Source organism: Chinchilla lanigera, unplaced genomic scaffold, assembly GCF_000276665.1.
Source record: "Chinchilla lanigera isolate Chin_1 unplaced genomic scaffold, ChiLan1.0 scaffold00007, whole genome shotgun sequence".
NCBI classification, from domain to species: domain Eukaryota; kingdom Metazoa; phylum Chordata; class Mammalia; order Rodentia; family Chinchillidae; genus Chinchilla; species Chinchilla lanigera.
In genome coordinates this window covers 5,433,268-5,459,831 of record NW_004955408.1, presented here as the reverse complement: position 1 = coordinate 5,459,831, position 26,564 = coordinate 5,433,268, and the positions used below count along the sequence as shown (strand labels likewise).

Sequence of the window (26,564 nt, the reverse complement as noted above, 5' to 3'; positions counted from 1 at the left end):
CGCCGCCGCCTAAAATGGCGCCGTTCGGCAGAGCCCGGGGCTCCGGCTCCCGGCGCTGGCCGCGCGGGGTGCAGGGGAGTCGAGACCCTGCGGGCCGGCGGGGGCCGTCCGAGACCCGGCAGGGGGCGTGGGATCTGCTGCTCGGGAGCGAGGCCTGGGCCTGTGCGGCGAGGCGGGGCAGAGGCATTTTTTTCCCCACTTGTGGTCAGACCTAATGTAGGGGCCAGCGTGGCCAGAGTCCCCCCAAAGACCAGCTTGTAGGACCGGCCCCAGGAGCTGCGTTAAAGGTCGCAGGGCTTTAGTGTCACCTCGGGTGGATTGTGTTAAACTCTCCCCGCAGCCGTTAAATTCGGAGACCGATTGAAAGGGTGCCTTTAAGAATTACAAAGTCAGCTAACCTATTTTCTGCGAAGGTCATGGGGGTAGTTACAAGGAAGGAGTCTAACTTATTTTTCGTAGTTGGAAGAAATGGAGAATCTGGTGAGTCATACTACATAAGGAGCTTTTGGACTGGAAATTCAAGTGTCGGTTTGATTTATGATTTATATGCTGACTCAAATTGGGTAGTATGAAATCCTCCTCTAAGCTAGCATACTTGGCATTGTACCATTTATTTTTAGAATGAGAAACTAGAAGTGTGTCAGATTTTGTATCCTCACTCTTTGTAGAAAAAGTTACGGAACTGTGTTTTGGTGAATGCAAGTAGTTGTAATCACTGCATATTGGTCTCTTACTGTATTCCAGATATTGTGCTTCATGTCTCACAGATACTGAAAATGTTGCATCCACTTAATAACAAGCCTTACATTTTATATTTATTTAATTCCAGTTTTTTTCCCCTGGAGGTTAGGGAAATAGCCTGTTTGTTAACAACTGTTTTATTTTTCTTAGTCTTGTAACAAGTTTTCTAAAGTGTATAAGACGTTCATCTTCACTGTGAAGATTTAACTTCGTTTTTCACAGTTAACTTTGTAGCACTTCATTTTACCGCAGAATTGTGAGGTGTTAGTATTTTGTATTAGAGCTTTTGGAAGCTATTGCGCTCACTTGTTTGTGGTTTGATGTGGAAAATTTAGGTTCCTCAGTTTGATATACGTATGTTCCCAAAGCACACTTTTTCAGAAATTGTGTTAACAACAGTTGGAATTTTGATCACCTGTAGTCCGGGCACTTGGGAGGCTGAAGCAGGAGGATTGCTGCAATTCAAGGCCAGCCGGAATTGTGTAGCAAGACCCTGTCTCTAAAAACAAACCAAAACCAAAGCCCCAAAAAGGGAACAATTGGAATTTAAGTAAGGTAGATACAGGTTATCCCAAGCCTAGACAAAACTCCAGTACTAGTAAAAGAGGTGACTTACCTGTTGGAGTTGTTGTTTTTTTGTTTTTTTAATACTGCAATACATTAAGCCTTCTGTTTCTTGACCTTTAATTCTCGGGTGAGACTGATACATTAAAAGTTAAGACCTTTAAAAATGTTTAATGTTTTTTGTTAAATAAAATATTATAATTTATTTCCTTTGTTTATTTTTCTTTATAGCTACTTTTTGTTTTTGTGTTTTGAGACAGGGTCTCATTGTGTAGCCCATGCTGGGCTTCAACTTGAGGCAGATTCCTCCTGCCTCAGCCTCCCAAGGGCTGGCATTACAGGTTTATACCACCACACCATTTGTTACTATAAATTCAGAAGAATGGATGTGAGTCACATCATATTTTTATTGGACAACAGAATGGGGTTTTCAGCCTGGGTACTGTTGACATTTGTGTTGTAGGCCTGTCTTGGGCACTGTATGGTATTTTTCAGTGTCCCTGGAGTCTATGCAGCAGAAGCCAGTCACTTTTTCACTTGAGTTTTGTTTTGTTGAGTTGAGATAGGGTCTTTCTATGTAGCTCAGGCAGGCCTCAAATTTGTGATGCTCAATTTTTAGTATATCTTGCCAGATCTTAATTTCTAGGTACTATAAATGATGATTTTACTTTTGGTGTTTGAGTGATAGTTAGTTAGATGAGGGGGCTGGGGATTTAGCTCAGTGGCACAGCGCCTGCCTGGCAAGCGGGAGGTGGTGAGTTCGATTCCCGGTACCGGAAAAAAACAACAACAACAACAAAAAAACCAAGCTAGATGAATAGTCATTTGTGAAGAAAACATTGAAAAGAAGTAATGATGTAATTGGAAGACTGCTCACTGGACACTAGTCCTCTTTTTCGTAAATGAGTTACTGTGATTGACTTTCAGGCAACCACTTCACTTGGTCTTCATATTCCTAATTTAACTAGTTACATTCTAAGGTCACGTCTAATCTGAGACAATATGATTCTGTCTTAAGTTTGTACTTTGTGTTTAAATATTGGACACGTAATTGAATACGGGAGATTGCATATTCTGAGGGGAATGAAAAGCAATGAAAATTACGCATATTCTCAAGGAACTTTGAATTTTAATTGGAAAGACAAGCATGGTATGGAAGAAAGTAGGTAATAGACCATGGAATTAGAGGGTTTGCCTTGGATGCTGGAAGATAATATTGGATGCTAAGGTTAATAGGCCCAGTGTTCATTGTTTCCCACATTTTTGTAAAACTAAGGTGCAGTGATGCTCATCAGTTTAGATCTCCATTGTTCACTCAGTGTTTCCAGACTTTAGTTCCAAGAGCCAAAAAGATTGAAGCTGGGTATTACCTGAAGGTGTGCATTCATGAAGTAGATCCTTTTTGTTGAGTACCACTATTCGGCCTTCTTGTTTTTAACTTGTATAACATCTTTTTAACTTGTATTTCAACTTTTGAAACTATAAAAATCTTACAAATGAAGTTAATTTTTAAAAATTTTTTAGATATATGGAATGCCTGGCTTGATAATCTTTTGTACAAGTCCTTCTCTAGTAAAACAAAGTTTTCTTTTTATTGTTAATCTTCTATCATATAGTGGCATCTCTGAGTTAAAGTTTACATACAGTCTTTGGTATAATTGCCTTATAAATAGTAAAATAATTGAGTTAAAATTTTTCATATACCAGAAGAGGGAATTGTGATTAAAACATCCTGAGAACATCATTTTTGGTATCTTATCAACAATTAATAAATGTTAAGTATTCAAAATGGAGAGAATCCAAGTTGTATTAGTAGACAAGAGTGGGGGCATGGTGACACATGCTTATAATCCTAGTACTCTGGAGGCTGAAAAAGAAGAATCTCAGCTAGCCTGACAACTGTGTTCAAGTCCAGCCTGAACTATATAGTGATACACTGTCTCAAAAGAAAAAAAAACGACAAGAGTAAATATTTTTTTGTTATTGACTAGTTAAAAATTTTTAAGGTGTGAATAAGGTTTATGTCAAAGCCAATTTTTGTGGTGTGGTATGTCTTGTCATTTTAGGAGATCACAATTTGTTACTTAAAATGTGAGCAAATGCAGTTTTATCTCAGGCACAGTTATACAGCCTTAGCTGTATAACTGGCCAGATATCTTTGCAACTACTGATTGAAAGAAATACCGTACTATCAAATTGCTTTTCCCTTACCTATGGTAAATAATATTTTATTGTGGGACTTCAGTGTGGTTTAACTTAGGTATGATTTTTTTTTTTTTTTTTTTTTTTTTGGGTTTTTCTCTGGTACCAGGAACCGAACTCACGACCTTGCGCTTGCCAGGCAGGCGCTTTGCCGCTGGGTATGATTTTTGGCTTTGTGCTTTCAGGATCTTCCCAAACGCGGAGAATTTTGTTCGATAGCCATTTTTTTTTTTTTTCCCAAGGTAGTTCTTTACTTATGTATGAGTTTCCTGTTGCTCTACAAGCATGGTAAATAAAATGCAGCCATTAAGGCTTCAGTTAGTTTTACCATTTGTTAAAAGGGAAAAAACAAACAACTTCCTCCTAATTAGGTGAACTGAAAAATACTTGACCAAGATTAAAATCTTACAAGAAGTGAGTAGTATATTTGTGTGTATTTGTGTGTGTGTGTGTGTGTGTGTGTGTGTGTTTAAATTAAAAGGCTGTTTGGCTCATTACCCTGAAAGTAATTTAATATTGAGAACAAACAGGCAAGAAAGCATGTTACAGAATATTATTTTCACCATACTTTAACATAGTTACTGTTCTTAGTTGTAGATGTAAACCAAATGCTCAGAAAGGGAAGATGACTTGACACTAGGGACTAGAATTAAGGTTATAGAGGGTTATGGATTCTAATTTTGGCTTTCTTGTATTGCTTCACAAATCCCCTTTTTTGAGGTAGTGTTAATAATGAAAAGTAGATGAATTTGGGCCAAGCTGAATTGTGAAATCAACAATTCTGTTAAATGAAGCAGTATTTTTAGTCTTACTGCTTGAAAGGTTGTATTCCCCTCAGATAGAAATATTTTGGTGGGCCTGGGATGTAGCCCAGTGGCGAAGTGCCTGCGTGGCAAGCAATAAGGTCCCGAGTTCAAAAAGAAAAATATTATGATGCCACTTTGTCTTAGAAACAGTAATTGTGCTATTTTTTTTTTTTGCGGGGGTGGTTTCCAGTACCAGGAACTGAACTCAAGACCTTGAGCTTGTCAGGCAGGTGCTATGCTGCTGAGCTAAATCCCCAGCCCCTTGTTCTTCTATTTTGGATGTAGGTAAATATATTTACCCCTGAAATAAGATTGGTGAAATGAATAATCTAGGTCATTTTCTCTGTCTTGCCATATAGTATAAATCATGATCCAGAAACTAAAGTGTAAGATATCCTAATAAAATGGAATGTTCACAGTGTCACTGCAGCTTATAAAATGCCTTTTCATCCTCATAATTCCAAAGGGTGTGCGCACATGTGTGTGTGTGTTTTGATCTCCGAGGCATGAAATGGTAATGCAGTTTTAGGTTAACTTACTGAGAAAAGAGAACAATATTATTTACATACACAGGTACTCAACCTTCCCTGTTTTCTTTATCTAGGTCCAAGAGTTTTGTGTCTTCCAAAGTTGGCAGTAAGGTGAAACTCATGCTGTACAAAGAAATGATAGATTCTGGAGGAGTAAATGGGGTAACATTTATATCCCTAGACAGATGCTCCTCTGTTTTATGGCAGTGGATCTGTTCCCTTTTTCACTATAAGTCAAGTTTGACCTACCCTTGATGCATACTTGGTTTAGTTTGGAGGGGACAAGCTAGCAAAGCCAGGAGACTTTTTTTAAAAAGAGAGGGGAAAAAAAATAAAAATGATAGAGTTGTTTTTTTTTTTTTTTTTGTCATTTTGAGACAGGGTCTCGCTATGCAGTTCAGGCTGGCCTTGAGCTCACTTTGTAGCCCAGGCAACGGTCCTCCTTTCTCAGCCTCTCCAGTGCTGAGACACAATTTCAAAACAAGATGATGGGAAATTAACAGTGGTTATTATATTGCATATTATTTTCAAAGTAGTTGCTTAAATTAGAAGATACAGACATGCAAAATTCACCAATCTATAAGCACTAATTGGGTTAAAGTGGTGATGGATCTTAATTTTGAGGCTCCCGAAGAGAAATTGTGTGGAATGGGACTTTTTCTTTGACCCATTTCTCTTATTTATTTCCTTAAATATGAATTGGACTGGGACTAGGAATAGGAAAGATGTTGCTTTTGTTTTCTTTTTTGAGGGGGGTGGGTTCTGGTACCTGGAATCGAACTCATGACCTTGTGGTTGCCAGGCAGGCACTGTGCCACTGAGCTAAACCCCCAGCCCCTTTGCTTTTGTTTTCAATAAGCTTTTCTTTCAGGTTAAGGTAGAATAGGCTAGGAAAGGGAGAGGTGTGCTCTAGCTGATGATGTGGCTGGGCTGTGGGGTGTCTGAAAGAGTAGTGCAGAACAGTCTGGGGTTGTTCATGTCTTTACAATACAACATTTTTGCTTATTGGTATATTGGTGTTGTGGATTGTGGTTTGGAATGGGTGAACCCATTTTCTAAACTGTACATGACTGCTCGGCCAGTCTCTCCAGCACTCTTTATCTTTGCCTTAGTCATTGTAGTTACTACAATAGGTAGTGATTTTTTAAAATGCATGTATATTTTCTTATGTTTACTGAATTTATCATTTCTTTCACAGGTAGTAACTTCAACTCTTGTGGTGTTAACACAGAAAGAAGGTTGGAAACCTTCGTTCTAGATTGCCGCTGGAAGACAAACTGTAAATTCATTTACTTGGCTAAAAACACGCAAAGAGTAGTAGTTCATGGGGCTGGGGATTTAGCTCAGCGGCACAGCGCCTGCCTGGCAAGCGCGAGGTTGTGAGTTGGATTCCCAGTACCGGAAAAAAACAAAAAAAAAACAAAACAAAAGAAAGAGTAGTAGTTCACAAAGATCACGAAGGGTTACTAACGGCATTAACCATAACCATAGATAGTGTACACTTATTTCTGGGCTTCATTCAGCTGATATTTATGAGGACTTCATTGTAAGGATTAGTTTTACTATTTAACTTTATCTATATAGCATTTTTATTTTAGTGCACAGGAATTTTAGTTTTTGCTCTAATTAGTGGAAGCTTTTTATTAGCTGAGAGGTTGACCTGGTTATTTAACTTTGTTGTTGTAATTGTACTGGGACTGAACTTAGAACTTTTTTGCACATAAATATGCTTTATTACTGAACTATGTCTCCAGCTTTGTAGTTAACTCTTGATTTTTTTTTTCTTTTAAACCCTTGGATTTTTGAGACAGGGTCTCATTATATAGTACAGACTGGCCTTGAACTCACTATGGAATCTAAGCTGGCCTCACACAGTTGTCCTTTGGCCTTAGCCTCCCCAAACGCTGGGATTACAGACATGTGCCGCCATGAGAGGAATTTTTAACTCTTGAGAGGAATTTTTAAATGTTTGGGCTAATAAAGCAGATTTTCTGTGTCACTCATCATCTGTTTTTAAAAAATCGCTACTGTCTCTCTGTTAGATGACTTTGACTTAATGGAAGGCAAAAGAAGTCCTTTAGGAAAGAGTAGAATTTTAATGATGGATAGGGAACTGTAAAGATCATCTAGGCTGAAAATTGTTACATATATATAAGCATTGTTGGTTGTTGAGTAGATTTAACATTTTTTCCCTATGTAGGAATGATTGGGAATACTTTATTCATACAGGTGTAGATTGTTTAGTAAAAAATGAAGTCAGTCTTTTGCACAAGACAACTGGTTTTAAAGAAAATACTTACCCGTTTTGTTCAGAGGCAAAGGTGATTATGTGGTGCACACAGATGAGAAAACATCAGTCTCCTTGTTTTTTAATACAATTTGCAATTATCCCTTACTCCCCACTTTTTTTTTTTCTATTCAATTAGACCCTAAGGCATAAAGTCAAGTAGAAAGTACTAGTCTCTGAAGTATTACGTAGAGGGTGGTGATATTTTAGGGTTGTGTAGTTATACTTTAAAATAAGATTGAAATGTTTCATGAAATAGTATAGTGGCATCTGTTCACTATAGTTAATGAAAGGCAGGTGGTATGAAGGAAGATTTGATAGTTGAAGTTAACTTGATTGGCTTCCAGTACTAGGGAGAAGTCCTACCTTACATACTGCCTCCCTCCTTAATCTAGCCTTATACCCCAGTTTGTCACAGACCTTAATTTTTTTGCACAGTCATGAAAATGTAATCTCAAAGAAACCTGCCTTCTGTCTTACATAAAACCATGTGAAGCAACATTAAATTCTTTGGAGATATTGAAAAATATTCTGCCTAAGAATGTAATGCTTTTTTTAAAAAAGAAGTTTAAAATTAACTTCAGGTCTGCTTACAAGTAAAACTGAAAATTGCCTTTTTTTTTGTTTTGTTTTTTCAGATTTGCTTCTGTCTTTATAATCATTGGTAGGTGTGTTTCAACTATGGTAATAAGAATATGAAATGTTAAAATTTATTCGAACTACAGTTCCTTTGAACATTAGAATTAATCAGATATTAAATAGTAAAACGACTTCCTAATAAATGGAGATTCCTTTATCTGGTAATACTAGAACTGTAAAGAGGTAGTTTTGTCTAGCTTTCACTTTGGGCCCACAGAGAAGACACATTAAGACCAGCATTGGTTTCTTCTAACTTTTAAGAGATGGATATGGTGGTGCATACCTGTAATTCCAATTCTAAGGAGGCTGAGGCAGGAGGATCACTGAGTTGGAGGCCCATCTTGGCTACGTAGTGAGACCCTGTCTCAAAAACTAAAAATAAGTAAATAAATAGAGGTGCTTAAAGTAACATAAAGAACCCTTTCAAGTAGCTAACAGCAAAATTGAGTATTAACTCAAAAAATTAAAGCAGTATTTGAAGCAGGGTATTTCTTGGTATACCAGAGTTCCAGAATTATTCCTGGTATGGGATTGCATAGTTTTGTTTTTGAAACAGTCCTTCTGTGTTGGCCCGACTTTCCTTGAACTCTGGCTTAACTGATCGTTCTGCCTGGAGCTGGGACTACAGGTGTGCACCATTGTGCCCAGACTAGGAAAAATATAAGCAGAGATCCTTACCAAGTTACTTTTGCACTTGAATGCTTGGTGACATGGTGCGTACTATATTTCTCAGCACTTGGGAGGCTGAATCAGGAGGATACTGAGTTTAAGTCTAGCCTGGACTAATTTATTCAGACACAACCCCTCTCTGAAGTGCACTTGCTGCTGTAAAATGGCCTGATCTGATTTGGTTGGAGTACCCAAGTTCTGATGACATAATGCATGAGGGTTTTTACCTGTCTCATCTTTACTGTAAGAATGCTCTTTTCAGGAAATATTACCTGTTTTTGACGGTGAAGGGAATTGGGAGTTGGGTTAGGACTTACCATATAATGAATGTCAGTGACTAGTTTTTAAAGAACTAGAAAAGTACTTATGAAATTCTAGGGTGACAATGTTGTATATACTGGTGCAAAACACTCACGTGAAAGGAAGTTTGCCGGGTGTGGTGGCACACATGCCTATAATCCCAGCATTCAGGAGGTTGAGGCAAGAAGATTGCCTTGAGGTGAGCCTGGGCTATGTAGTGAGTTCAAGGCCAGCCTGGACTACAGAGACAGTCTCTCTCAAAAAAAACAAAAAAAAGCCGGGTTTGGTGGTGCATGCCTGAAATCCCAGCACTCGGGAGGCTGAGGCCAGAGGATCACTGTGAGTTCAAGGCCAGCCGGGGCTGCCAAGTGAGTTCAAGGCCATCCTGAACTACATAGTGAGACCCTGTCTTAAAAAGACAAAAAAAAAAGTTGTCATGTAATTGCAGGATTTAAGTGTAAATGTAGACCAAAAAAGTACTAGAAAACATTCAGGTGTGATAGGTTTTCTTTTTTGTAGAAGAAAAATTATAACACAAAACTAGACATAAAAATTTTGGATGATGTATTTAAAAATGAGAAACCAAATGCCCAAATTTAATTAAAATAGCATTAAAATCATAGGGAGATAGATTGTCCTCAGAGGGGGAGGCAATCAAGGGAAGGAGGGAAAGGATAAGGAATGAAAAAGCAATTGATGTGTTATGTGCTGTACCAGCTCCACACAAGGAACGGAAACATGGACCCAGAAGAGGGGGATCAAGGGATGAATGGAAAGGGGCATGGATGGAAGGGAAAAGAGATGAAAAAAGGAATTAAGGATTTACGATCCTTTCCACAAAGATTGTAAACACATGTACTACACGTGTGTGCTAATAAACCAAATTATAAAGCATAGTTAATACAAATATGAGCTCCATCTAGATCTTGGTGATTAAACGTTCAAAGAACATCTGTGGGTAATTTGTATAAGAGGAGAAGTAACTTACAGGAAGTAAAACATGAGCTGAGAATACAGCTCAGTGGAATTATACCTGCCTGGCAAGCATGGGGTCCCAAGTTCCATTCCCGGTACCAAAAAAAAAAAAAGAACATCAGAAAGTAAAACATGGAATGCAGAGTTTTTGTTCAAAGATGGAAAATGCCAATTAAAATCAACAGGGTAACATTTTATACACAGAGTAGCTGAATATGGGTACTTTTTTTGTTTTTTATTGTACAATCACTAACACTAATGAATATGAAATGTAGTTAATGAATATGAAATGACACAGAATGAGACACTAATTATAAATGAATTCTCTGTGTGGGTTAAAACTGAAGGGGATTTATAAGAAACAGTTTTTGAGCTGAGAATGGTGGTGCACACCAGCACTTGCGAAGCTGAGTGAGTCAGGAGGATCATTCTGAGTTTAAAGCTAGCCTAGGGTGTAAAGTGAAGTAAAGACCAGCCTGAACTATATAGTGAGACCCTGTTTCACCGCTGAAATAATATCTGTTAACATTTTAATGTCTTTTCTTTTTTTTATGCAAAGAACTTTGACAGGGTTGTAATCATTTTGTGGTTGTTTGTTTTTGAGACAGTCTTCGTTGGTTATCCCAGCTGGCCTTGAACTCTATGTAGCTCAGAGTGACCTGGAACTCTGCAATCCTATTGCCTCAGCCTTCCAAGTGCTAGGAATATAGATAACGTGTTGCCATGCCCATCCTCATTTTGTTTTTAAATGTTATCATGTGCCCTTAATGAAATTAAGAATAAGAGGTTGGTCAGTCTTTTGTTTGGTGTGTGGACTTTTTTCCCCTTTTAATTGTCTTCCTTGAAAAATCTTGGCATGGATGATTTATGAGGTCTACTTCTGGGCTGGGGATATAGCTCAGTGGCGTAAGCGCCTGCCTGGCAAGTGCGAGGTCGTGAGTTTGATCCCTGGTACCCCCCTAAAAAAACAAATGTCTACTTTCATCCTAACTTCATGTTAGGATGGCCTGTGGCTTTTTTTTTTTTTTTTTTAAACCATCTTACTCTGCAGTTCAGACTGGTCTTGAACTCACTTTGTACCCCAGACTGACCTCAAATTCACAACACTCCTCCTGCCTCAGCCTCCTCTCCTGAGTACTGGGATTACAGGCTTGTGCCACCACGCCTGGCTTGGCCCATGTTTAAAAATGTCCGACCTATAGATCATTTACTTTATAGTTGAGAGAGAGAGTGTTTTGAGATGAAGTCTCACTGTTGTTCCCCAAGGCAGGTCTGGAACCTCCTGAGTTCTAGCAATCCTCACATTTCAACCTTCTGAGTAGCTGACCTGATTATAGTATGTTGAAAATAAAAGTTGTGAGATACTTAAATCCAAACCCAGATTGCCCAGAGGACACTGATAGTAAACTAATATGCTCAGTGATTACCTTTCAAGTGAGTCTTCAGATTATTAATACTCTAAAATGGCATTAAATTTTAACTTTTCACAGTTCTTATTTTTTTAAGACAGGGTTTCATTATGTAGTTTAGGTTGGTCTTGAACTCACTGTGCAGCCCAGGTTGGTCTTCCAGCAATCTTCCAGCCTCAGCCTCAAGTGCTGGGATTATAGGCATGTGTCACCACACCCAGCAGTTCTTTGGAATAAGATCTTATTAATAGATTATTTCATTTTAACTTTGTTCCAGGAAGTTTATACAAAATCTTTTTTGCTTGAATTCATTTATTCCAGTCTTTGCCACTTGACAATTTTAGAAGGGTTCTGATATATCAAAATCTATGTGGTACTTAATTACATTATTTAAAAATCTTTGTGCCATCTTTTCCCCAAATGTTAATTTTATCAGCTAAGAAAATTTGAAGGCCTGAAAAAAATGTTCTAGAACATGCACGTGCTGCAGCCAGCTGTTTGTTATCATTGAAAGCTCTAAAAGGTTCACCATCAGTTTTAGGAGAAGCAAAAAGGTTGGTTTGATATGTGTAGTTTGCATTTGCTTTTGCTTCAGTGCATAACTTAGATGACATGGTTTGAGTTATAGGAGTCAAAATGCCAGAATGAAAAGGTGCTTACTTAAAATTAAAGCTCAAATTACGGTATTAACTACCTTACCTTGAAAATTTGCTTCTCCCATTTTCTTTGAGTATTAAATAACTAGAGATTTTAGGTCATGTAGCTGACCGATAATAAAAGCATAGAGGGAGGCTCTAGAGGTGATTCATGCTGAGGTGATTCATGCAGAAGTCCCAGTAAATGACCCATAGAGAGGTTCTTGGGAACTGATGCTGTTGGCCAGGCTGGACTCAGCTTGCTGCCTCAGCCTCCTAAATGCTGGGAGTCTGCAGTGAGCTGGGGAGTAGCCTGGCCTCAGGCCTGATTTCTTGGTAGTGCGGCCTCTCTTAGACTTCCCTTTGTGCTTAGCTGTGAAAAGTAAACTTTGATATAGACATCTGTAGGCTTTATTGTTGTAGCATTCAAGATAGTATATTTTGGCATAATGGTTACTTTAGAATTGGTAAATTGAAACAAAAACATAAAAAGCATAGTATTTAAAACTGGTTCTTTTCAAGCTTGCATTTTTATGTGAAAATGTTAACAGTTGGCTTGATTGATGATTGATGGACACCAGTGTCCATCAAATATTGTAAATATTAAATATAAAAATTATAAATATTCTTTGAAATTTGTTAAGAAGGGCAGAGATAGCTTTAGTCAGTTTTCCCAGATTTAAAAGTTAAAATTGTTGCTGTATAGTTACAGTGTCCTTTGATTTTGGAGGGCTATTTAACATAGTGTCAACATTTAAAAATGCAGAATTCTAGATACACTAGTAAGTTCACATCATAGTGTCTTCTCTCGGGAAATATGCCTGCATATGTGTACAGGGGAGCAAATACTAGACTATTCTTTGATGTATTGTACACACACCCCTTCCTACAGTTGTAATCTGTCAGAGACAGATTTTGCCTTCCTACCATTGTAATCTGTCAGAGATTACTCTCTCCACTGAAAAATATTAAACTGGCCTCTGTGTACTTTATTAATTCGTAGATACTGTTAGAAAAGCAGGCTACTGAACAGTTTGTAATTTTTAAAATGGAAAGTTTTGTTTCTATAAGCATACAGTATGTATGTAAAATTTCTAAACAAGATTTGAAAGCTCACTTGGCAAAAGGCTGTTGGTGGGTGCTTGGTCCTATGGCAGTGGTATGCTCAAGAGGACATTGAGTCTTACCCATGCCAGATTTATTTTTTCATACTAGATTATTTTTACAAGAATATATCACTGTATGACTTGTGTAGTGCTATAGATACATCTAGATTTTATTGAGTGTGATTTACTTAAATTGAAATAAAAGGGGCAAAAGGAATTTAGGCTTAATCTTTCTTTGATAATTTAAACCTAAAATTTGAGTACAGTATAATTAAGGAACTTTGAATAATCCTGAATGGCAGGTTTTTAGTCATTCATATACAGAATAGCCTTGCAGGTGAGCAAGTGTCCAGAGATGTACTTTGAAATATAACTTCTGATAGGGTTTGATGTGCAGATTACATCATACCAAGATTACCATGGTATGTTGTTGACCATTTGTTTTCTTTGGGTCATTGTCTTTTAAAACTTCTAAAATTTTCTTTGAGGTGGGACCTATAAATTTTGGTGACTACTATTTTTATTATTGTGTTCTTGTAGCTGAAAACACAGATGTGTTGTTTCTCCTAGGCTGACTTAGTTATGGGATATGCCTAATGAATGTCTGTCTCTTAGTGATGATAATTCAGGGAGTTTTTTTTTTTTTGGTCTTTTTGAGACAGGGTCTCGGTGTACAGTTCAGGCTGGCCTTGAGCTCACTTTGTAACTGAGGCTGGTCTTGAAGTCACAAGGATCTTCCAGCCTCAGCCTTCCAGGTGCAGTAATTATAAGCATGCACCACCACACCTGGCTACAGGTTTGTTTTTTGGGGTTTTTTGTACCCGGAATTGAACTGAGGACCCTGTACTTGCCAGGCAGTACTGTGCCACTGAGCTATATCCCCAACTTAATACAGGCGATATTAGAATTACCAGCCAGGGAACTTTTCAAAATAAAGAACCTAATTACAGTGGGTTTATATATTTCTTACACCTTTTTTTTTTTTTTTTCTTTTTTTTGAAACAGTGGTTTTTTTCCTAATCCTGGTAAAACGTTAGATCAGATGAGTACTAAGGATGTTAGCAGTTGGTGAGTGTCTGGAAATGGGCTATCCACAGTGTTTGGAAAACAGAAATCAATTAATCCTCCCTCCTTCCCCTCCCCTCCCCTCCCCTCCCCTTGTCTCCCTCCCTTTCTTCCTTCCTAAGGTTAAGCCAACTGCCTCATATTGAGCTTTGCCCCTGGCCCTTTATACTGAATTAATATTTTGGAGACAGGATCTCATTAAGTTGTGTGGCTGGGTTTGTACTTGTGATCTTCCTCCCTCAGTCTTCCAGAAACCTGGGATTTTAGATGTGTGCCACCATGTCTGGCTGAAAACTGATTCTTAAACTTACTTGGAGACAGGAAAAACCACCAGGGGCTTAAAAATTGATGTTTGAGTTCCATTCTCAAAGATTGTAATTGAGGGGGACCATGAACATTGGGCTTTTCAATGTTAGTTAGCATTGCATACCTTTGCCTTAAACTTGTCTTCTTTGGTTGTCACTCAAGATGTAACGAGTAATCTGCTCATTGGCAACAATTCTCTGGCCCTTTGAACTGATTTAAAGTGGTCTTCTCTAGGTAATTCTCTTCCTTTCTTTCATGACACTGTACCCCACCCTTCTCTGTAACCCTTTCTCCTCCACTGTAGTAGAAATAATCCCCCTTGTATACTACTGTATTCCTAGTGCCTAGCACAGGGCTAGGTACATAGCTGTGATTTGGATGATTGAGTAAATGATGGTCTCCTAAATGTTGAGTGAATGAACAGTAGGTATTCTACTGAGAGAAATATTACTTTGCCATTAAAAATAATGTTTGTATTTGTGATTATATGGGAAAGTACATACTGTGCCAAATAAAAAGCTGCTTGTACAATGCATGTATATTGACTAAACCATTTATAAACTAAGAAGTCTGTATTTGGGTATAAAGACATTAAAATAGCGGACAAAATTTTAATCTCTATTAAAAATTGAAAAGTGAAGCAATACCAGGATAACCTGAAATTACGGAATGGCAGCATTATATAGTTACAACTGGGGAAGTGGGAACCTGTATGTCTTACTCCATTTTCGTTGATCTTCTGAGGGTGGTAATGATCTCTTACAGTATTTTAATTAGACGATAATTTGATAGGCTTAACAACTCCTGATATTAATGGTAGGAGTGAGACTACACTCCTTCATACACTTTTAGATAGGAGGGGTGGTATAGCCAGTAGATGGAGTCTAGCCGCATCTTGTCCATTTTGATGTGATCATAAATCCCTGCAGTTTCATTTTATATCGGCTCTGGTAAAACAGTGTGAGTAAGCATATCTTTGTTAAATGTTGTTTAACGCCAAACATACTGTTTTGTTTTTTCTCTGTCTTAGGCTAAAGAAATCCTGACAAAAGAGTCCAACGTGCAAGAGGTTCGATGTCCAGTTACTGTCTGTGGAGATGTACATGGGCAATTTCATGATCTCATGGAACTGTTTAGAATTGGTGGCAAATCACCAGACACAAATTATTTGTTTATGGGAGATTATGTCGACCGAGGATATTATTCAGTTGAAACAGTCACACTGCTTGTAGCTCTTAAGGTAATTTAAATTTTTATGTTGGTCTTTTTGAACCTGGTAAGACAGACCTCTTAAATGTTCTTTTTTTTTCCTAGTGATTTATAGTTTTTCTTTGTATGTTAAATTTTATTTTTGGGGTTACCGCTCCCCCGTGCCGGGAACCGAACTCACGATCTTGCGCTTGCCAGGCAGGCGCTGTGCCACTGAGCTAAATCCCCAGCCCCTTGTATGTTAAATATTAGAATAAAATTCCTTATTTAGAAATGAAATAATTCAAACTTTATGTTAGTTGTAGTTTTGTGAAATGTACAGATGAAGATATGAAGGTGAAACAGAAAATACTGTATAGCTTTTAGGATAGAACGTTTCTGCCTTTTGCTTATAAAAAACTTGCTTGGCTTTATCTTTGGGGAGGCTTTCCTTTTTCTTTCTTTTCTCATCTTTTTCCTAGACACCAGACTCATGTTAAACAGCACACACAACAATAAAGTGGGTGCCACATTTTCAATATTAAAGAAATAGTGGGTCATGGTTTCAACAAGAGCTGAATTGTAGGGTGATTAATATATTTGTTTGTTTTTGGTTTTTTGAGACAAGGTCCTACTGTGTAGTGCAGGCTGGTGCTGAACTATGTAGCCCAGGCTGGCCTTGAATGCAACAATCCTCCTGCCTCAGCCTCCTGAGTGCTAGGATTACAGACATGTGCCACCATACCTGGCCAGTAATTGATACCTTAATTGTGTAAAAAGTTACAGAACTTTTTTTGGAAGTCATATTTTGCATTTTGTAAAGTGAAAGAGTTGAATTAGATAAGAAAGTTATCTCCTGTAGCTCTAGATACTATGAAGGAACCTAGCAAACCACCTGTGCTTAAAAGCATAGGAATGATCTCAATGCATAGAAGAGGAGCAAATGTATTCTACCTTGAAAATTTGCCCTGGAGCTACACGTGGCCTGTAATCCCAGCACTTGGGAGGCTGAGGCAGGAAGATTACCATGCATATGAGACGAACCTGAACTAATAGCAAGACCCTGTCTCAAAAAAATCACTCATGAGAAAATTGTGTCCTCTCAAATCTCATGTATTGAAGTCTTAATCCCCAGGACCTCAGAATGTGTATTTTAAAGTGAGAGCCTTTACAGAGGTAATTAAGTAAAATGAAGTATAATGGGAGGGCCTTAATCCCTTGAGTGGTATCCTTAGAAAAAGAGATCAGGGCAGAGATAGGAAAGAAGATAGGAAGACACGGAGAACATCGGTATCTATAAGTCAGGGAGAGAGACTTTTAAAAGAAACCAACCTCCCTGTCCCCTTGACTTTGGACTTCTGGCTCCAGAAATGTGAGGAAGTAAGTTTCTCTTACTCTGTGGTTCTTTGTTATGCTGGGCCTAGCAACAGATGAGAACTGGGAGAAAGGATGGCCCTTTCAGTAAATAGTGGTAGAACAAATCAGTCATAGGGCTGGGGATGTATCTCCGTGGTAGCGTGGTAGCGTGCTTGCCTACCATGCACAAAGCCCTGGGCTGAATCCTCAGCACCACATAAAGAACAATAAACCCACAGACACCACCACCCCAAAAAAGACCTAAATGCAAGGTCTAAGGTGTAAACTTACAGGATAAGTTGTAGGAGAAAAATCTTTGTGATCTTTTGTTAGACAAAGACTTCTTAGATATGTTTACAAAAATTTTATTTTATTTTATTTTTGTGTCTTTTTGAGCGAGGGTCTTGCTGTGCAGTTCAGGCTGGTTGAGCTCACTTTGTAGCCCAGGCTGGTCTTGAACTCCCAATGATCCTGCCTCAGCCTCCGGAGGCATGTACCACCATGCCCCACTTACAGAAATTTTATGATGTGTTAAAAAAAAAAACAAAAAAACCATAATTTTCTGAAAATAAAATTTTTGTGTTCTTCAAAAGACATCGCAAAAAAAGTCTTTTCAATCTTAAAATGTTTACTGTGCATTTTAATCTTCAATTATTTTTGGTACCAGGGATTGAATCCAGGGCCTCCTATATGGTAGTAAGTACATACTCTGCCACTGAGTCACACCCACATCTTCAGTTTGTTTTGTTTTGTTTTTTGAGACAGGGTCTTGCTGCATAGTTCAGGCTGGCCTCAAACTTGCAGCAATCCTCCTGCTTCAGCCTCCCAAGTAGTGGGATTACAGGCATGCACCACCCTGCCCAGCTCCTCAAGTAGTTCTTTACAAGACCTCTAAATTTAATAACAAGACAGGTAACTTTTAAATGGGAAAAATATTTAAAGCTATTTCATCCACCAGGTACATGGTTAATAAACACATAAAAAGATGCTTAACACCTTTAGTCATTAGGAAAATGCAAATTGAACTAACAGTGAGATAGCACTTCACATGTGTTAGAATGACTAATCTAAGGCTCTTGATAGGAAGCATTGTTGAATATGCAGAGTTAAGGATGCTCTTGCGTTGCTAGTGCGAATGTGAAATGGCTCAGCCACTTACGTGTTTCTCAAAAAGTTAACCATATGCTTACTATACTAACAGTTAATATTCCTAATAATCTGTTCAAGATAAATGAAAACGTATGTTCATGCAAATGATCTTAGCACCACTTCATGATAGCCAAAAACTGGAAATAGTCACCAATTCATCCTGCTGGTAAAGGGACTAACAAAAAGTGGTACTATAAAAAGGAATAGGGGGCTGGGGATTTAGCTCACCGGCAAAGCGCCTGCCTGGCAAGCGCAAGGTCGTGAGTTTGGTTCCTGGTACCGGAGAAAAACCAAAAAAAAAAAAAGGAATAAACCACTGATCTGTGCTGCAACACACGAGTGAGTCTTAAAATATTCCAGGTGATGGCTTTACACAGAAGACTACGTTTTGTGTTACTGCATTTTTATGAAATTCCTAGAAAAGGCAGTCTTAAGGAAAGTAAATCAGTGGCTGCTGGGAGTGGAGAGTGACTGCAGACAGGCATGTGAGCTTTTTGAGCCAATGAGAAGGTTCTAAACTGGATTGTGATAATTGTTCTGTAACTAAATTTACTAAAAGTCTTTGAACTGGAAAAAATACTCACATATGAGGTTTAATAACCCCTGATTTCTTGGTATAAAGTGGGTGGTCAAAGTTATTTGATTTGATTGAGATGGGGTTGACAAAACATCTCATGGGCATTTATATTTGTAGATCTTTTTTCAGTGTAATGTGGAGAGGGTTTTTTTTTTTTTTAGCAAATTTGGAGCTCCATATTTCCCAATGGAAAGCTTCCCAAATTGTCACTTGATTTTTGAAGGAACTAGGCATTTATGTTTTCTGTTTTGTTGTTTTAGGTTCGTTACCGTGAACGCATCACTATTCTTCGAGGGAATCATGAGAGCAGACAAATCACACAAGTTTATGGTTTCTATGATGAGTGTTTAAGAAAATATGGAAATGCAAATGTTTGGAAATATTTTACAGATCTTTTTGATTATCTTCCTCTCACTGCCTTGGTGGATGGGCAGGTTTGTGCATTTTAAAACTCACTGTTACTTTTAGGGATCTGCTCATTCCATTACTCTCCCCTGCAACTCTCAGGCTGGCCAAGCCAGATTTGAACTTGTAATCTTCAGCCTCCCAGATGATGAGGTTTATACGCATGTGTCATCATCCAAGAAATCTCCTTCTATTTTTTTTTCTATCTTCCTTTTGTGGGACCGAAGATTTGAATCCAGGGCCTTTGCACTGAACTAGATGCCCAGCCCTTTTTAAATTTTGAGACCGGCAAGCCGGGCACGGTGGCGTGTGCGTGTAATCCCAGCACTGGGGAGGCTGAGGCAGGAGGATCCTTGCGAGTTCAAGACAAGCCTGGGCTACAAAGTGAGCTCAAGACCAGCCTGAACTGCATAGTGAGACCTGTCTCAGAAAGACAAAAATAAGTAAATAAATCCCTCAGTTTTAAGACAGAGTCTTGAACTTGTAATGCTCCTGCCTTGCCCTCCAAGAGTGCAGGGAAAATCTGCTTTATTAATGTTTCGATGCAAGCTGGGCATGGTGGCACACACCTGTAATCGCAGGACTTGGAAGGCTGAGGCAGGAGGATCACTGTGAGTTCGAGGCCCGCGTGGACTACATAACGAGACCTGTCGAAAAACGAAACAAATTTTTAGATGCAAATGACTTTGTTTTCCTTTTGGGATTTGGTGGGGTTTTTTTGTTTTTGTGCCTTCGTTGTAGCAAGCACTGAATGTGTGGGGTGGGATCACAGGGGTAGAAAATATAGCCTAAGTCTGGGAGATGCAAAGAGCTGTTTAGTGTTCCAGATAGAGGTGTTACGTAGAACTTGTAAGAAAAGCCTGTGAATGTGAAAATACTAGAGTTAGTATCAGTGGAAGGGAGTGGATAACATTAGAGTAACATTTGCTTGAAGGAGCGGATAACATTAGAGTAACATTTGCTTGAAGGAGAGGATAACATTAGAGTAACATTTGCTTGAAGGAGCTGATCAAGGTGGAGCCTGAATGTAGCGTGGGTGGTGTTAGGAAGAAAGAGAGTACTCAGTAGTTCCCAGTGGGCTGGAGGAGAGCTGGATCTTCTGGGCAGGCCTCTACAGGAAAAGCACGGAAACACCAGTTGGGCCAAATGAGGAGGGCAGCTATCTGTAACTTAGTCTAGAATATTTTAAGTGAAGTTAACATTTTAAACCAATCTTTTCAGATCTTCTGTCTACATGGTGGCCTCTCTCCGTCCATAGATACACTGGATCACATCAGAGCACTTGATCGCCTACAAGAAGTTCCCCATGAGGTATGGCTTTTACTTGGTAATAAATTCTTTTCAGAAAACTTTTTAGAGAGAGAAGTTTATAAGTTCATTTTATGTGTTAAACATTCCCCTAGGTGTGAACACTCCTTGTCACCTCTGTTATACACAAGATTAGAAGTCTTCCAAGATCACAATAGGTGTGGGGACTGGGTTTATTAGAACCTGTCCTAACTGCCAGTTCATACTGTCTGGTACTGAATTTGCATACTGTAGGCAGATCGAGACGCCCACACATTAATGCCAGTTGTTTGTCATAAAGACTTTTGGAAAACATCTGTCATTTCACAGATGTCTTAGCTAAAAGAACTATTACTCTTTTCAGCAAACAGCACTCAAAAGTGACATAGAAAGCTGCTTCTGATGAGTTACTCAAATCATGTATAACTTGAACCTGCTTTTCAGGGTCCAATGTGTGATTTGCTGTGGTCAGATCCAGACGATCGTGGTGGTTGGGGTATATCTCCTCGGGGAGCTGGTTACACCTTTGGCCAAGATATATCGGAGACATTTAATCATGCCAATGGCCTCACATTGGTGTCTAGAGCTCACCAGCTGGTGATGGAGGTATGTTCTGTTCTTTGAAATAAGACTTGCTTTTTAGTAAACTAAACAGAAGATACTAAGGAGTTTTACTTTAATGCTATTACTGAGACATTGCATGTATTCCTTCTCTTGAGTTTGCCTTTGTAGCTTGACCTTTTTGGTAGCTGCACACTAGATTCAAAACCAAGCTTTTGATAATGAGTTACTTATTTAATGTATTTCAGAGAATTCTTAATGACTGGGAAGTGCTTGAGATTTAGGGAAATAAGACACAGGGAGATGGGGGTGGATTATGTCATTTTATGATCCTATTTTTGCTTATTTAGCATGTGTATGTATGCAGGAAAGCTAGGAAAAAAACACTGCAATACTGAAGTGGTTCTTTGTGTTGTAGGGTTGCAAGTGATTTGAAAGAAGAAACAATGGGAAACATGCTAGGATTCTTGGCATAGAATATTGATTAGCATACTTTTAGAATTAGGATCTTACTTAAATTACTAATACAGTTGTGAGAAATTTGTGAACAACACTAAACACAAAAAGTAACAGAAGTAGCTCATGCATTCAGATGGACTGAGGATGTAAAGCTAGAGACTACAGAGGTGTGTCTCATTTGTTTATGGGTATTGGTCAGCTTTGGGACCTTCTCCCTATACCTGAGAAGAAAATTAGTAAGATTCCACTCCCTAGGAGTAGGTGTGTTAGTATGCTTTCTATCACTGTAACAAGTTACCTGATGCAAGCCAAAGAGAGATTTGTTTGCGCTCAGAGTTCTGAAGGTTCAAGTACAGGACTGGGCAGCCCCATTGGGTTGGGCTTCTGGTAAGGACGGCACATCATAGTGGGTACATGTCTGAGAGCAGGAGTCACATCTAGAACCAGGAAACCGAGACAGACACATTTGGGCCCCACAGTCCTCTTCAAAGGCACATCCCAGTGATCAAGAACCTGCCCCTAGGTCCTGTCTCCTCCTTGTATCACTGTCCTGGGGATCAAGCCTTTAACACAACATGTGTCTTTGGGAGACATGTAATATTTAAACTGTAGCAGTATGTATTTACTTCTACAAGGGATGGTCATAGAGTCCTGTATCTTAAATCATGTTCTTCATTCTTTTTGTTTTGTTTTTATTTTTGACACAGGGTCACAGTTTGTAGTTCAGACTGCCCTTGAACACACTAGCCTAGGCTGGCCTCAAACTCTCAGCAGCCCTCCTGCCTCAGCATCCCAAGGACTGGGATTACAGGCGTGCTTCATTCTTAGATCATGTTTAGTTCACTTTGTCAAGAGGCTGATGAGGCACAGGCATTTACAGAGGGCTGGCTGTGTATATAGTTTATTGGTATATATTTTTTGAAGTCCCTCCCCAAGGGGGTTTAGGTTAACCTGAGGTCTCCTGCATGGTAAGCAAGAGAGCTCCAACCCCCACCCCACCCACCCTTTGTCCTTACTGTTGAGACAGGGTTTGGGTAATTGCTCAGGTCGTCCTTGAACTTGTGATCCTTCTGCCTTAGCCTCCTAAGTAGCTTGGATTACAGGTGTGATCCCCATGCCCAGTTGTTTTTTCTTTCTATAATAAAAGACTGTTTTGCTTTGTTAATTTGAAAAAGTAAATACATATATATTTTTTATAGTTTGTACAAAATACGGAAAGTTAAGCCATATGGGGAGAAGTTGCAGGTTTTTCTGGTTTTTGTTGTTGTTGTATGTAAATTATGGAGTAAAGAACTTCTTTCCCTCTTTGTAGGGATATAACTGGTGCCATGACCGGAATGTAGTCACAATTTTCAGTGCTCCAAACTATTGTTATCGTTGTGGTAACCAAGCTGCAATCATGGAACTTGATGATACTCTAAAATATTCTTTGTAAGTATTTATACCTGAGCATTTGGCTGCTGTCAATGAATTCTTATTCTTACTGGGAGGTATAAGTGTTCATGAATTCGTGCTAATTCCAAGTTGATTTTTAAATTTTCTTGAAAATGGACCTAGGATATATTGAAACACATCAGCACAAACTAACCCTGTGTAGACCCTATTGTTGAGCACCAGGTGTTCAGTTTTTAAACCTGTTTTTATTGTGGATTTAATAAAGTGTATTCTGAGGATGAGAAGACAGATACAATATTTAGAGCTTTAAGATTTACTTATTTGGTAGAGACATTCTTTCAGACGGTCTGAGAAGGAGCCCCATTGTATAGTAGAAGCATAGCTTTCCTAGATGAAGTTAGCGAAGTTTTTAGCAGCGGAGTGCAGCTAAAGGACCTGAAGCGTGTGAGTTCAATTGCAATTAAAGTTCTGTTTTTCTACCCAAGTAAAAATTGGATAGGAAAAAGTTACATAAAGTTTGAAAGACAGAAGTTCTTCCTTCGTCCTTAAATATGAACAATGAACTTTGTCTTATTTTTCAGCTTGCAGTTTGATCCAGCACCTCGTAGAGGCGAGCCACATGTCACTCGTCGTACCCCAGACTACTTCCTGTAATGAAATTTTAAACTTGTACAGTATTGCCATGAACCATTTATTGACCTAATGGAAATGGGAAGAGCAACAGTAACTCCAGAGTGTCAGAAAATAGTTAACATTCAAAAACTTGTTTTCACACGGACCAAAAGATGTGCCATATAAAAATACAAAGCCTCTTGTCATCAACAGCCGTGACCACTTTAGAATGAACCAGTTCATTGCATGCTGAAGCGACATTGTTGGTCAAGAAACCAGTTTCTGGCATAGCGCTATTTGTAGTTACTTTTTGCTTTCTCTGAGAGACTGCAGATAATAAGATGTAAACATTAACACCTCGTGAATACAATTTAACTTCCATTTAGCTATAGCTTTACTCAGCATGACTGTAGATAAGGATAGCAGCAAACAATCATTGGCGCTTAATGAACATTTTTAAAATAAGTACCAAGCCTCCCCTTTACTTGTGAGTTTTGAACTTGTTTTGTTTATTTTCAGGGATACTGTTTAATTTAATTGTATGATTTGTCTGCACTCAGTTTATTCCCTTCTCAAATCTCACCCCTATGTTCTTTGTTATTGTCAGAACCTGGTGAGTTGTTCTGAACAGAAATGTTTCCCCCTTCCTGTAAGACGATGTTACTGCACAAGAATACTGCAGTGTTTTTCATAATAAACTTGTGAACTAAGAACTGAGAAAGTCAAATTTTAATTGTATCAGTGGGCAAGACTGGTGCTGTTTAAAGATAAATCTTTAATAAATTTTAGAATTTGTAGAATACTAGGTAAACTAAAATAAATATCAAGGCCACTACACGACCTCTCTGGTAACTTTCTGACATTCTTCAGATGAACTTCAGGATTTCTTTGTGTTACCTATAGTGTAATTTGTCATATTGCTGGTATACTTTAAACTTGTCTTTAAGAAGGGAAATCTGTGCTGCTTTGGTAAGATCTAATTGTTAAACTATGTAACATCAGGGTTCCGGTGTTAGGATTTGTTTAAAGTGGCATGTTTTCAGGTAGAGCTTAAATGATGTGTCTACTTAGTACAGTTTCTGGTTATAAATATTATATTGCTATGTATATTTAAGAGTTACATGAACTTTTAAAAATAATTGACAGATTGGTAAGTTCTTAACAAATATCTGTACATTGCCTGTTGAATCATGTGATCTTAATGTCTTAGAAAGCTGTTAAAGCATTAACCTGTAAGTGATAATCAGTGAAAGCAAATAGAAAATTATTATTGGATCATTGTTTAGTGTAAAGTACATTTACCCAAAAGGAAGTGGCGTTTGAAGTGCCAGTGCTCAACATTTAATGAGTTTTCCCCCTTCTTATCCTTTGAATAGGATTAGAGGTTCTGTGCAAACTAATACTTGATTTTTTTAAGCTACCAGGGTACACTTCAGAGAACTAATCATTAATTGTGTGTGAGTATAGCTAATAAACATTTCTTTGCTTTGTACTGTGTTGAATTTGGAACCAATAGAGAAGTTACCATATTCCCTTTTTTTAAGAAGCATGAGGAAAATACACAGGTACACAGTTCTGAAGTGTGTGTGTATATATAGTTGAAGTAAATTTTCTTGAATGGTCCACTTTTTTTCTCTTCTCCAGTCTAGTTCAGTGTGGCTTTGAACTCACTAGGTAGCCTAGGCTGACCTCCAACTCTCAGTGATCCTCCTTCCTCAGCCTCTGAGTGCTGAGATTACAGGTATGCACCACCACACCCAACTTTTCCAGGTCTTGTGATACTACAACTGACTAAAGGAATTCATACCTTGTAATTGACATGTGGTACTGTTATCTAGATATAAATCCTTAAATCTTGTGGATATTACAGTGGGACTTGTGGTAAGAACTGCTGGTTTTAGAATAATTGAATTGGAGAGAATGGGCTTTCCATCTAGGCTTGAAAGTGTTAGTACCTTGTGTGAAATGAGTAAGGAAAATGTAAGTATGGTAATTTCCCTAAAAGTGCATGATTACGATTGGAATCACTGTTAGGTGATGTTGTGATGTTGATTTTTTTTTTTTTTTTTTAATTATGGTTTTATCAAAAAAAAAAAATTTTTTTTTGGTACTGGGAATCAAACTCAGGACCTCGCACTTGCCAGGCAGGCACCATGCCCCTGAGCTGTGCTGCTGAGTTACACCCCCAGCCCCTAATTTCTCATTTAGTAAGAAATTAACGTAGGATTTTCATTTCTAAAAACTTTGAAAGCTTCTTGCTCTGAGAACAAAGGGTGGTCACAAATAAAGTGATCTGGGTTTAGCTTAGAATGTTTGTCCAGCGTATCTCTCTCTCTCTCCTCTCTCCTCTCTCTCTCCTCTCTCTCTCCCTCTCTTTCCCTCTCTTTCCCTCTCTCTCTCTCCCCCCTCCCTCTCTCCCCCCTCTCTCCCCTCTCTCTCTCACACACACACACACACCACCACCACCCCACCACCCCACCCCCATTCTGAGCACTTTAGACTGAGGGCTTATAGAAGTTTGCTTTGTAACTGAATGAATTTGTAGAGTGATGCACTTCTTGGGTTGACTATTTTAAGCAAACTGATTATTTACATTGTGTTTTATATTTTTTAACACATGAAAATTGTATTAATGAGGTGCAGTGTGATGTTTCAGTGCATGTATACATTATGCAGTGTTTAAATTAGTTAAAAATATTTTGCCTCAAGCATTTACCATTTGTCTGTGACAAAAACTTGGAAAATCCTTTCTTCTAGCTTTTTTGAAATACACAATAGGTTGTTACCCACAATTACCTTACTGTGCAGTAGTGCACCAGAACTTCTTCCTGCTGTCTAACTTATAACTTAGTAGCCATTGGCCAACCTTTTTCTATGCCTTGGCAGTGCAAATGAGTTTTCCCCCTTGGTTGCATATTAAAGTACTTGTTGATTATAGGTGTGTTTTAGGTGGTAGTTTAGCCTGCCAGTATTAGTTTTCACAGTGATTTGGCTTAATAGAAAAACAGCAGTTATTTCTGTGGTTCTTAATCATTGTGCCTTTAGAGATCCTGATTTAAATTACTTGGAGGAATCTAGGCAAATTATTCTAGTTTGTATCTAGAGTTGACACTTCTTTCCCAAGTACAGATTTAAGGAAACTGAGTTACATGGTAGTGGGTGATGGTTGGTAGGTTTCAGCAAGTAATTAAAACGTTATATATAGCTCTTTGTTGTTTAGTACTATCCTGTGTAATGCCTTACTTTAACTCATTTATGCCGAAAGGATTTTTTTGTTGGTTGGTTTTTGTTTCTTTTCAAGACAGGGCCTCCCTGTGTGTTCAAGGCTGGCCTTGAACTCA

The 26,564-nt window shown here is 38.4% G+C and overlaps 1 protein-coding gene across 1 annotated transcript in view; it reads left to right on the top strand.

The window, feature by feature from the left end:
- Ppp2ca (protein phosphatase 2, catalytic subunit, alpha isozyme) overlaps nt 1-24,715 on the top strand; it is a 25,245-nt gene extending 530 nt beyond the window's left edge. Inside the window, exons 2-7 of the mRNA XM_005376137.2 lie at nt 15,265-15,474; nt 18,765-18,938; nt 20,131-20,220; nt 20,641-20,802; nt 22,529-22,647; nt 23,193-24,715. Of these exons, the coding sequence (XP_005376194.1) occupies nt 15,265-15,474; nt 18,765-18,938; nt 20,131-20,220; nt 20,641-20,802; nt 22,529-22,647; nt 23,193-23,265 (828 nt within the window). The 3' untranslated portion in view covers nt 23,266-24,715. The remainder of the gene's footprint in view (nt 1-15,264; nt 15,475-18,764; nt 18,939-20,130; nt 20,221-20,640; nt 20,803-22,528; nt 22,648-23,192) is intronic.
- Nucleotides 24,716-26,564: the final 1,849 nt, after the last annotated feature.